This window comes from Watersipora subatra, chromosome 5, assembly GCF_963576615.1.
Source record: "Watersipora subatra chromosome 5, tzWatSuba1.1, whole genome shotgun sequence".
In the NCBI taxonomy this organism is placed as follows: Eukaryota; Metazoa; Bryozoa; class Gymnolaemata; order Cheilostomatida; family Watersiporidae; genus Watersipora; species Watersipora subatra.
In genome coordinates, this window is record NC_088712.1 from 1367824 (window position 1) to 1380727 (window position 12904).

Below are 12904 nucleotides of genomic sequence, written 5' to 3' on the forward strand. Positions count from 1 at the left end.
GTAAAAATTACGCAGTACCAGACTGCCAGCCGTGACGCTCCAAAACCTCCCCTTATGTCACCCTTACTCCACCTGTACGTTTTACCAGAAAACACCGTAGTACCAGACTACACCAGTTGGTTTACTCACAAGTCACCAAGACTCAGGCAGACTAGAATAATCCTCAACGCGTGGCACAACACACCAAAAGCACAGAGTCACGAGCTACGCGAACGGAGCTCGGATTCCCAATGACAACATGGCCATTTTTGCTCGTCCGGTGGCGCATGCCCACAAACCTTTCCGAGCTACCATAGGGCACCACATCACTACTAACTCACATTTCCTCTAGCTTTTAAGGAGCTACCAGCTATCCCTCATAGTCATCCAAATACTGGGGGCAACGTCACTCTCGCTGCGACCGCCTGAGCATGACGGTTGAAGCTCAGGCTCACTAGGATCTACATGTAATTCCCTGGACGGAACCCCGGCAGCCTGGGGCTCACCATCCATGTTTCGAACTCCATCCTCGGCAGTCTGAGGACCATCCTCCACATCCCCTTCCAAGACCTCAGCTACCTCACCGGGATGCAGCTGAGGCGGTGGGGGAGCAACAGAACTGTATAATCTATCTACATGTAGATTAGGTTGGCCGTCTTCGACCAGTTCACGGATGCCGTTTTAATTACTATGGTCAGTGCCAAACCGCCGTTTGCGAACATCCCTCACATGCCTCGGCATGCCATCCACGCACACGTTGTGCTTTAAAACGACTCCGGTTATCACTCCCGGTGTCCACTGCCTAGTGCACGACGGAGTCAAAAGTTTCATCCACACCTCATCACCGACAGCAAATTTGCTTTGACTGACATCATCTAACCCGCGTAGATTGACGTCAAAAGGCACTCGCCATCCATATTGATACAGATTATTCGAGGGTACTGAACCCCCATCTGTACCCTTGCGAGGCGTGACGTTATACCAAAACGTCGCCTCCTCGGGGCTAATTCTTCCCCTCTCGGCAATCCCCTTGATTGTCCGGTGATTCCTCTCGACGATTCCGTTGCCACTCGGGGCGTAAGTGGCACGAAACCTCAGAGAAATCCCCCACTCGTCAGCAAACTGCGCAACAGTTGCTGACCTTAACGCCATGGAATTGTCCATTAACAATTCGTCACATGGCCCTCGCTCAATTACGACAGTGCGTAACTGAGCCACAATGTGCGCTGCCGTTTCGCTTGGCAAGCGGCGCCAGATAGCGAATCGTGACGGCCTGCAATCAACCATGGACAGGAACACCTGGCCGCCATAGTGAGTCACGTCTATGGCCACCCGGCACCAGTTCCCCTTGACAGCCAAGCTGCCTGTTTCCACGAGGTTCTCACCTTTCGGAGCCGGGTCAACGCGCTGACAGGCTTCACAGCCAGCCAGCTCGCGTTTAACCTGCTCCCATGTCAGGTCACTGCGTACTTAATGAGCAAGGTACAGTGTTCTTTTGACACCCAGATGGTGAGGCAAATGAGCCACCCACACAGCATCCTCGAGGCTCTTGCCGGAGAAGATGGCAGCAGCCATGCTCTCAGCCTTACCTCCGCTCATCCCCCGATGCCCAAGCCACTTCTTGGGCACCCTCGTCATTCTATCCGCCTTGTTCTCCACAGTAGGTACAAGACGCATAGTGACCGATAAGCCATACTCGGTGATCGTGTCATGGATCACCCCCAGCCGACGCTTCACCAGCATCTCTGCAGCGCCTTTCATGCGAACACGATGGTGCCTGTCAACTGTATTGGACATCCAATTGACAACTGTGAGAGAGTCAACCGCCAAGGTGAAGGTCTTGAACCCCCACGCAATAGCCAGGTTAACACCTCGTCCCACAGCTTCCAGCTCGGCAACATTGATGTGTAAATGGTCTGACTCCTTCCTCAGCTACGACGCATCCTCAACAATGCTGCCATCAACCTCAACTGCCACACCGAGACCCAGAGAGCTAGCATCCGCCCACTCGACGACCGAACCATTCGGTGTTACGTGCCATGGACCCTAACAGGGTCCTCCTGACATACCCTCGTGAAAAGCTCATTAGCCAGCAAGCTGACCTCCTTTTCAACAGGAGCATCCCGGGCTCCGTTGCATCCCAGCCGCTTCAAGAAGCTGCAATAGGGCCGCAACCACCCAGCCACTGGGTAATGACCGACAAGTCACAAAATGAGAAAAGCTCTCTCTTAGTCAGCCCAGCTGGCTCAAGATGTATTTCAGAGAGTGCAGCTTTCCTCAACATTTGCAAATGTCCACGAGTATTTCCCTTTAGAGAAATGCCCAATAACCAACCTCCATCAAGGCACTCCGGCTCTTTCGTCGCCAGTCCATACTTCGCCAGGTGCTTCCTCAGCTCCTCCACGCCAAGCACAGACTCCTGCACTACTATATCATCGATATAGTGGTCAGTCCCTCGTCAGACCCGCTCTTCGAGTGAAAGAACCTTGCCTAAGATTTTGGTCATGATCCTAGGCGCACACGAAAGCCCGAAGCCTAACCGTGTCAGCGCATAAGGGACCCCCTTATACTTCACGACCTGGTATTTCCACAGGTCCTCCGAAACATGGATCTGTAGGTACGCACACTTGAGGTCGACTACCCCAAGTTCACCACGTAACTGTCTTCACTTCCGGATTTTTTCACCGCACACAGCGACCGCATCACCTCCCGTGTGACTCTCGACAAACGCGTTCAATTCACGGTAGTCCATGACTGGTTGCACTTTATCCTTTGTTGGTTGAAACACCGCCAAAAGGGGAAGAATACTCTCGACGGGTCGACTCCACCTTTTCAATCAACCTTTTGAGATCCAGCTCTCAATCTCAGCCCAGTACCGTTCATGCAAGTTAGGTGCTCGAGTACACTTGTACTCCATGACCCGGGTCTGCATTCCTTTCAGAGACTCCTCGGACCACCGCCAGCTAACGGTCCATCGGCCTTGGGCAAAAGTGGCAACCAAATCAGGGTCGTCGACTCGCAGTGACACCAGATCACTACCCAACCCCGACAACGGCGCCACCCTCGCCACCCCGCATGCGCAGCCAGCCCCAGTATCCTGCCCTGCAAGTACTCCACAGCACCCATTCTGATAGGGTTTCTCCACCTGACCGAATACTTTGCATCACTTCCTCTGCAGACAGTGACGCCTCCCATGTGGTCAATGACAGCACCACCCAGCAAGCAGTCAACCCCAAGATTGCACAACTTGTCCATAACAAGTGCTGTAACACCGAAACAGTGTCCCTGTACACCGACGACCACCCGACACTGACCCTTCACATGAGATGCCTTACCATCCGCTGTCAACAGCGAGTGGCTTGGTCTAAGTCGGGTTGAGCCTCTCAACACCTGCGGACTTACCAGAGTCCTCTCGCTTTCAGTGTCAACCAGACACTGAAAACCGCAACCATTCAGAATTGCTCGAACGACTGGCATACGACTGCTCGTCGTAGACACGCCAGTTGCACCGGACAGCCAAGGACTGTCCCGCAGTACACTCTTATTGTTAGCATGTGACCTCCAGCCTCCCCCTGTCATGCCAACGCCATCTCAGGTCCCCCTGATGTTATGGGACCCCCGTAAGCTTAGCTTACATGGTGTCCATCTTGGAGGACGCGGCGCCTCGAGTTGCATCCTCCTGATGAAAACCCGACTAACTCTCTGTGAGCCCTGCCGCCGCCCCAGGCGGTGGCCGTACAGGACAGTCCCGTACAAAGTGGTCCGTGCTACTGCACCGAAAACACCCGACCCTCTTGTCAGAAGAGGTCTTCTTTGCCCCGTACCAGACGAAGGCAGCTTAATACGTGGGGAGTCCTTCACCCGGTGTGGACCCCACATCGAAAGCAACTATCTTTGCTTTACGACTGCTTGCTAGAAGCAGCCCCCAACTGCTTGACAGAAGCAGTCGCTGGCCGGTTACCAGAACTGGCCACTGAGCTGATTGTTGAGGGGCGACCCTCAACAGCTCTCCGGGAAACCAACTTCCCCCTCACTCGGTTCAGTACTGAGCCAAAATCAGCAGTATACGCATCATCATGCGTAACTGCCCACTCGTAGACTGATTCAGGCAGCCCTTCATAGAACTTGGTCTTAAATACCATGTCCTCCAGCTCCACCCCCAGCCTACCACCAAGCTGCTCCAAGCAGTCCAGGTACACGTCAACTATCTCCCCGGGTTCGAGTTGACAGCTGACAAAGCGACGCCATGCCTCCTGTCGAGGCATGGCGTACTCGGCAGTCAGAACTGCCTTCACGACATCTCACTGGGATGCCTCGCCCACCATCATGCATCCATGCACTCTGGCAGCAGTGCCAGCGAGCATGTACGCAATCAGCGTGCATGGAGCAATGTGCTCCAACTCACACAGTCGCTCGTACTGTGAGAGCCATGCGGTTACCTCAACCGCACCATCATTGGCAAATGGCTGCATCTGTTGACTCATCCTTTCTAGAATAGGCCCTCATGCCTGGTTCATTAGATTCGCTAAAAAGCGGCATCTAAAACAAGCGGCACTGTTCCAGCGCTCGCGGCGCCCTCGGGTGGCTGACCACTTCCGCCATCGGTAGATGGCTCGGCCTTCTGGCTGCTCTTGGTCTCACTCATGGCCCGCTTGTGCTTACCTCAGCCTAGCTGAGTGGCACCATGTAACAACAAGGCAAAACAAATACAATAATAAGCCGAAATAGCTTGTAGGTTACTAAGTAAAAATTTCGCAGTACCAGACTGCCAGCCGTGACACTCCGAAACCTCCCCTTATGTCACCCTTACTCCACCTGTACGTTTTACCAGAAAACACCGTAGTACCAGACTACACCAGTTGGTTTATTCACGAGTCACCAAGACTCAGGCAGACTAGACTAAACCTCAACGCGTGGCACAACACACCAAAAGCACAGAGTCACGAGCTACGCGAACGGAGCTCGGATTCCCAATGACAACATGGCCGTTTTTGCTCGTCTGGTGACGCATGCCCACGAACCATTCCGAGCTACCATCGGGCACCACGTGACTACTAACTCACATGATTATCTAGGCGCGCAAATATAAGTGGCCTTCAAATAAAGGATGACGCTCCATTTTTAACCCATTTGCTATAGCGGCGCTTGAATAGAGATGACCTCATACTTGCCAAGTCTCTCGGTCTGACCGGGACCCTCCAGTTTTTTAAGTCATTCTTATTTTTGCACATATCTCCCGTTGTCCTCTAGCTTTTTCCATAAAAGTAGTGGTTTAATTTATTTACTTCCCGTTTTCCCTTTGTTTACTAGTTGCGAGCCCTCATCATCAAACAAAGTTAGCAACAATGAAACAGATCGCTATAAAATCTTACGTTTGCCTTAAAACCTGGGCTATTTAGATTTAGCAACATTGATGTCTAACGATTTGCTCTACAGTTTTTCATCAATAAACAAAGAATATACACGGAGCTGTGACAAATCATTGGCAAACGACCATGACCTTACATTGATAGTAGAGTACCTGAACATTAAAGAAAATTGTGGAAGGGCCTCCTATGTAGGTACCAATGAAAAAAAAAATTCAAAAAGAAATCTAGCCTTCAGATTCAACAGCATGTGCTACATTTTCCGTCGATCTCACGCTTTATTTCCTCAACTACTTGGCAAGTATGGATGACCTTCAAATAAAAGTGGACTTCAAATACAGGTTTTACGGTAATATTCATTGTATGGCACACGTAGCTGACTGATTGATGTACTTGAGAGGTCATGGTGGCAGCCATGGAGAAGTTTTTGAAAAGGACAACTGCATACTCCGAATTGGTCTCTGTACAAGATTCTGACCCGGATGAAGTCCCAAATATGATTGGTGGAAAAAAGAAAGCAAAAACGATGAGCTCAAGGCAATATAGTGAAAGCTATCTTTCGTATGGATTTACTTTCACCGGGGATGAGATGACACCTACTCCAGTATGCCTGGTATGTAGCGAGAAGCTATCTAACAGCGCCATGGTGCTGAGCAAGCTTAAACGCCATATCCAAACGAAACACCCGTCGCTTCAAATCAAGCCTACAGACAATTTTGTTCACTTGCGTGTAAATACAGAGAAACAGGCAACCTCTATGAAAAAAACTACAAAAGTAAATGAGAAAGCACTAAAAGCTAGTTACTAAGTAGCCCAACTCGTAGCTAAATCAAAAAAGCCACACACTGTGGCAGAGACATTAATACTACCTGCCTGTAAAGCCATTGTCGACGAGATGCTTGGCCCTGACGCAGTTGAAGACATAACTAAAGTACCGCTCTCTGATAATACAATTGCCAGACGTTTTGATGACATGTCTACAGACATCGAAAGTCATGTTTTGAAAAAGATACGCATCAGCAGGAAATTTGCGTTGCAAGTTGATGAGTCTACAGATATTAGTGGACAGTCTTAGCTCCTGGCTAATGCACGTTTTGTTGATGAAAATGCCATTAGAGAAAACTTCCTATTTCGCAAGACACTGCCAGAAATAAAAACAACTGGAGAAAAATTTTTTTGGGTCACATCGCAATATCTGAACAATAGAGGCCTAATATGGGAAAACTTCACAAGCGTTTGCACAGATGGAGCTGCAGCCATGTCGGGTGCACCCAAGGCTTTGTGAGCAGACAAAAAGAGAAAAACCATGACCTGATTGTTACGCACTGTTTTTTGCATTGTGAGGCCCTCGTTGCTAAAACTTTACCAGCAGAACTGGTTCCTGTGTTGGATGGTGTGGTGCGCATAGCAAACTTTGTGAAGACATGACCTTTGAAAAGCCGTATATTTGCATCTCCGTGTGAGGAAATGGGAGCGGAGCATAAGGCCTTATTGTTCCATACAGAGGTCTGATGGTTGTTGCATGGTAAGGTGCTAGCTCATGTGTATGAGCTTCAAGAAGAACTTAAAATGTTTCTGACAATTGCAAGATTAGATTACTCAACTTTGCTTTCAAGTGATGAGTGATGCTCAAAGCTGGCATACCTAGCCGATATATTTCATCATCTGAATGAACTGAACAAAAGGATGCATGGCCAAAATGAAAACCTGCTTACAAGCACAGATAAAGTAAATGGATTCCATTTAAAGGTCCACTTCTGGCAACAACATGTGCTACATTCCAACCTGGCAATGTTTCCACTCACAGAGAAACGTCAAACTCCCACTGCTGCACTGTGTGAAGTAATATGTAAACATTTGAAAAGTCTTGAGCAGAAGTTGTCATTTTATTTCTCTTCAGCCACCACTGAATAATTTGACTGGGTTAGAGACCCATACCGCTCGGCATCAGTTGTTGGAAAGAACATGACTTTACAAGAGCAAGAGAAACTAGCTGAACTGAAACAGGATCGGGGTTTAAAACTAAGACTTGCTGATCTTCTTTTGGACAGTTTTTGGTTGACTGATGCCAAAGAGTTCTCCATTCTGGCCAACAAAGCTGTTCTCACATTGCTCCCATTTTCCACCGCTTATCTGTGTCAGCTGAGCTTTTCAAGTCTAACTTCTATATAAACTAAAAACAGAGAGAGACTGAGAGCTGTTGAAGAAGAGCTTTGTGTGTGTCTTTCTTTTAATCCTGCCAGGATATCGGCTTTGTGTTTATCTAAACAGGCCCAGGTTTCTCACAGACTGAGTATAAAGAAATTGCTGAATTATATTGTGATGAAATATACTGATGAGAGTGTCATTTTAAAACATTTTGAGAAGTGGTGTGCCACAACATTTTTTCAGTGTCAAACTGTGCCTTGACTCAAAAATGGTTGAAAAACACTGCCCTAGGACACTTATGTATTTGCCTCATCTAACTTTTGTGTTTTCACGGAGTCATCCTCTTGCGAAAATTTCATGAGTGAAACTAAACTATCATAACGAACGAGCGAAAACGCAGAATTAAATAGCTTTGTTTATTGATAGTCCAAGAAACAAATGGCAGCGAACCAGCAAACTTCTTTATCGATCTCACCCACACAATTCTACCTGCGGTTCACAATTACAAACTAGTCCCAAATAGAACATTTTTCTCTTACCGGTGAACCGAACCCGAGGAATCTAATTATATTTGTTCTACTGCATTTATTTTCGCATCACTATATTTTTGCACTCATATGAGCTGCTAAATTAAGTTGCAGCAAATTTTTACTCTGTGTGCTACTCACAAAGCGAGATACTAGTGAAATATAAGTGTCTTAGGGTATAACATACTTCAGTTTGATGTTTCTTAAAACAAACTAATTTTTTTGGCAGAACTCTTGTGTATTTAACAGTAGAAATACATGTGTTTGGAACAAAAAAGGTTTTACCAGACTACTTTCAAAGCGGAGAAAAGCAACCTTACTTATACAAACTAATTTGTTACAATGTTACGGTTGACACTTTAATATTTTGTTTCTGAGTAAAAGAAGAAAGTATTAATTAGTGTTTTATGTGTTTTATTAAATACAATCATTTTGCTTGTAATTTACTGTTTACAAGTTCCCATGTTCATATTTTAATAAGGTGTTACCTGAAAATATAATGCGAGATTATTGAAGGTTTGATGTAAGATTATTGAAGGTATGATGTAAGATTGTTGAAGGTATGATGTAAGATTTTTGAAGGTATGATGTATGATTATTGAAAGTATCATGTAAGATTATTGAAGGTATGATGCAAGATTATTGAAGGTATGATGCAAGATTATTGAAGGTATGATGTAAGATTATTGAAAGTATGATGTAAGATTATTGAAAGTATGATGTAAGAGTATTGAAGATATGATGCAAAATTATTGAAAGTATGATGCAAGATTATTGAAGGTATGATGTAAGATTGTTGAAGGTATGATGTAAGATTTTTGAAGGTATGATGTATGATTATTGAAAGTATCATGTAAGATTATTGAAGGTATGATGCAAGATTATTGAAGGTATGATGCAAGATTATTGAAGGTATGATGTAAGATTATTGAAAGTATGATGTAAGATTATTGAAAGTATGATGTAAGATTATTGAAGGTATGATGTAAGACTATTGAAAGTATGATGTAAAATTATTAAAGGTATGATGTAAGAATATTGAAGGTATGATGTAAGATTATTGAAAATATGATGTAAGATTATTGAAGGTTTGATGTAAGATTATATTGCAGGTATGAGGTAAGATTATTGAAAATATGATGTAAGATTATTGAAGGTTTGATGTAAGATTATATTGCAGGTATGATGTAAGATTATTGAAGGTATGAGGTAAGATTATTGATAGTATGATGCAAAATTATTGAAGGTTTGATGTAAGATTATTGAAGGTATGATGTAAGATTATTGAAGGTATGATGCAAGATTATTGAAGGTTTGATGTAATATTATTGAATGTATGATGTAAGATTATTGAAGGTATGATGTAAGATTATTGAAGGTATGATGTAAGTTTATTGAAGGTATGATGTAAGATTATTGAAGGTATGATGTAAGATTATTGAAGGTATGATGCAAGATTATTGAAGGTTTGATGTAATATTATTGAATGTATGATGTAAGATTATTGAAGGTATGATGTAAGATTATATTGCAGGTATTATGTAAGATTATTGAAAGTATGATGTAAGATTATTGAAGGTATGATGTAAGATTATTGAAAGTATGATGTAAGATTATTAAAGGTATGATGTAAGATTATATTGCAGGTTTGATGTAAGATTATTGAAGGTATGATGTAAGATTATTGAAGGTATGATGCAAGATTATTGAAGGTATGATGTAAGATTTCTGAAGGTATGATGTAAGATTATTGAAAGTATGATGTAAGATTATTGAAGGTATGACGCAAGATTATTGAAAGTATGATGTAATATTATTGAAAGTATGATGCAAGATTATTGAAGGTATGATGCAAGATTATTGAAGGTATGATGTAAGATTATTGAAGGTATGATGTAAGATTATATTGCAGGTTTGATGTAAGATTATTGAAGGTATGAGGTAAAATTATTGAAGGTATGATGCAAGATTATTGAAGGTATGATGTAAGATTTCTGAAGGTATGATGTACGATTATTGAATGTTTGAGGTAAGAATATCGAAGGTATGATGTAAGATTATTGAAGGTATGATGTAAGATTATTGAAGGTATGATGCAAGATTATTGAAGGTATGATGTAAGATTATTGAAGGTATGATGTAAGATTATTGAAGGTATGATGCAAGATTATTGAAGCCATGATGCAAGATTATTGAAGGTATAATGCAAGATTTTTGAATGTATGATGTAAGATTATTGAAGGTATGATGTAAGATTATTGAAATTATGATGTAAGATTATTGAAGGTATAATGTAAGATGTAATGATGTATAATTATTTTGAAGATATTCTAGATTCTTCTGTATTTATCAAATATGATGTAAGATTTGATGTTTGATGTAAGATTATTGAAGGTATGATGTAAGATTGTTGAAGGTATGATGTAAGATTTTTGAAGGTATGATGTATGATTATTGAAAGTATCATGTAAGATTATTGAAGGTATGATGCAAGATTATTGAAGGTATGATGCAAGATTATTGAAGGTATGATGTAAGATTATTGAAAGTATGATGTAAGATTATTGAAAGTATGATGTAAGAGTATTGAAGATATGATGCAAAATTATTGAAAGTATGATGCAAGATTATTGAAGGTATGATGTAAGATTGTTGAAGGTATGATGTAAGATTTTTGAAGGTATGATGTATGATTATTGAAAGTATCATGTAAGATTATTGAAGGTATGATGCAAGATTATTGAAGGTATGATGCAAGATTATTGAAGGTATGATGTAAGATTATTGAAAGTATGATGTAAGATTATTGAAAGTATGATGTAAGATTATTGAAGGTATGATGTAAGACTATTGAAAGTATGATGTAAAATTATTAAAGGTATGATGTAAGAATATTGAAGGTATGATGTAAGATTATTGAAAATATGATGTAAGATTATTGAAGGTTTGATGTAAGATTATATTGCAGGTATGAGGTAAGATTATTGAAAATATGATGTAAGATTATTGAAGGTTTGATGTAAGATTATATTGCAGGTATGATGTAAGATTATTGAAGGTATGAGGTAAGATTATTGATAGTATGATGCAAAATTATTGAAGGTTTGATGTAAGATTATTGAAGGTATGATGTAAGATTATTGAAGGTATGATGCAAGATTATTGAAGGTTTGATGTAATATTATTGAATGTATGATGTAAGATTATTGAAGGTATGATGTAAGATTATTGAAGGTATGATGTAAGTTTATTGAAGGTATGATGTAAGATTATTGAAGGTATGATGTAAGATTATTGAAGGTATGATGCAAGATTATTGAAGGTTTGATGTAATATTATTGAATGTATGATGTAAGATTATTGAAGGTATGATGTAAGATTATATTGCAGGTATTATGTAAGATTATTGAAAGTATGATGTAAGATTATTGAAGGTATGATGTAAGATTATTGAAAGTATGATGTAAGATTATTAAAGGTATGATGTAAGATTATATTGCAGGTTTGATGTAAGATTATTGAAGGTATGATGTAAGATTATTGAAGGTATGATTCAAGATTATTGAAGGTATGATGTAAGATTTCTGAAGGTATGATGTAAGATTATTGAAAGTATGATGTAAGATTATTGAAGGTATGACGCAAGATTATTGAAAGTATGATGTAATATTATTGAAAGTATGATGCAAGATTATTGAAGGTATGATGCAAGATTATTGAAGGTATGATGTAAGATTATTGAAGGTATGATGTAAGATTATATTGCAGGTTTGATGTAAGATTATTGAAGGTATGAGGTAAAATTATTGAAGGTATGATGCAAGATTATTGAAGGTATGATGTAAGATTTCTGAAGGTATGATGTACGATTATTGAATGTTTGAGGTAAGAATATCGAAGGTATGATGTAAGATTATTGAAGGTATGATGTAAGATTATTGAAGGTATGATGCAAGATTATTGAAGGTATGATGTAAGATTATTGAAGGTATGATGTAAGATTATTGAAGGTATGATGCAAGATTATTGAAGCCATGATGCAAGATTATTGAAGGTATAATGCAAGATTTTTGAATGTATGATGTAAGATTATTGAAGGTATGATGTAAGATTATTGAAATTATGATGTAAGATTATTGAAGGTATAATGTAAGATGTAATGATGTATAATTATTTTGAAGATATTCTAGATTCTTCTGTATTTATCAAATATTTCCAGACTAGCTCTGCTATACGTAGTTTTATATCAATTACATATTATGGTAAGTATCCGGGTATATGTGTTACATTTGGTACATGTACTTGTTGAGCTGAATTTCTACTAATTCCCAAATATGAATTGTTGGTAAAGATAAAGGAAGCTCAATGTTAAAGTAAAGAAAAAAAATAGATACGTAGTCGTAGCTACGACACTTCTTTCTGCAGGTAAAATAGTCTTTCAGCTGACAGACTCGACTATTGGAGAATTGAGCAAGTTCAATTCGCGTATCTTAGGAGACAGACAACTTGTAGCTAATACATCAGAGGGAAACATAATAATCTACCCTCTACTACCATAGCAGCAATCATCAAACGTAAGTTAAACTTTAACCAAACCCACCTCCATATTTATGTAATGTTAACCGATAATCTTCTCTACTAGCAAATTGTCTACTAACCCAGTCAAAAAGCACTTTCGGAATGTCTTGTAGACTGAGTAAACTAACTAGACAGTCAGTTATCTTCTCCTGATTGCCTAAAATGACTCATAGACTGAGAGTGTGAATCAAGCAGCTTCAAAGAACCCTGTAGTTTATCGGCTATATTATTGGGATACTAGCATACTTGCTTGTCAAGCTTCTTCAAAAATTTCAAAAAGCTGCTTGAAAGTCAATAGTCGACTTC

At 41.0% G+C, this 12904-nt stretch overlaps 1 protein-coding gene across 1 annotated transcript; it reads right to left on the reverse strand.

Annotated features, from left to right (window-relative positions):
* Positions 1-342: 342 nt before the first annotated feature.
* Positions 343-2020, reverse strand: LOC137396729 (uncharacterized). Its single transcript, XM_068083039.1, has 4 exons — positions 1988-2020; positions 1513-1911; positions 669-1422; positions 343-611 (listed from the first exon to the last, which is right to left on the reverse strand). The coding sequence occupies exons 1-4, from the start codon at positions 2018-2020 to the stop codon at positions 343-345; spliced, it is 1455 nt and encodes a 484-aa protein (XP_067939140.1).
* Positions 2021-12904: the final 10884 nt, after the last annotated feature.

What these genes read in the sequence shown, in the direction of transcription:
- LOC137396729 (XM_068083039.1), bottom strand. Translation starts at nt 2,020, where the DNA reads ATGGCACGTAACACCGAATGGTTCGGTCGTCGA. An exon ending in GCAAGAGCCTCGAGGATGCT is followed by an intron (nt 1,423 to 1,512) that starts GTGTGGGTGGCT and finishes ACATGGGAGCAG; the next exon opens with GTTAAACGCGAGCTGGCTGG. An exon ending in GCGGTTTGGCACTGACCATA is followed by an intron (nt 612 to 668) that starts GTAATTAAAACG and finishes ATCTACATGTAG; the next exon opens with ATAGATTATACAGTTCTGTT.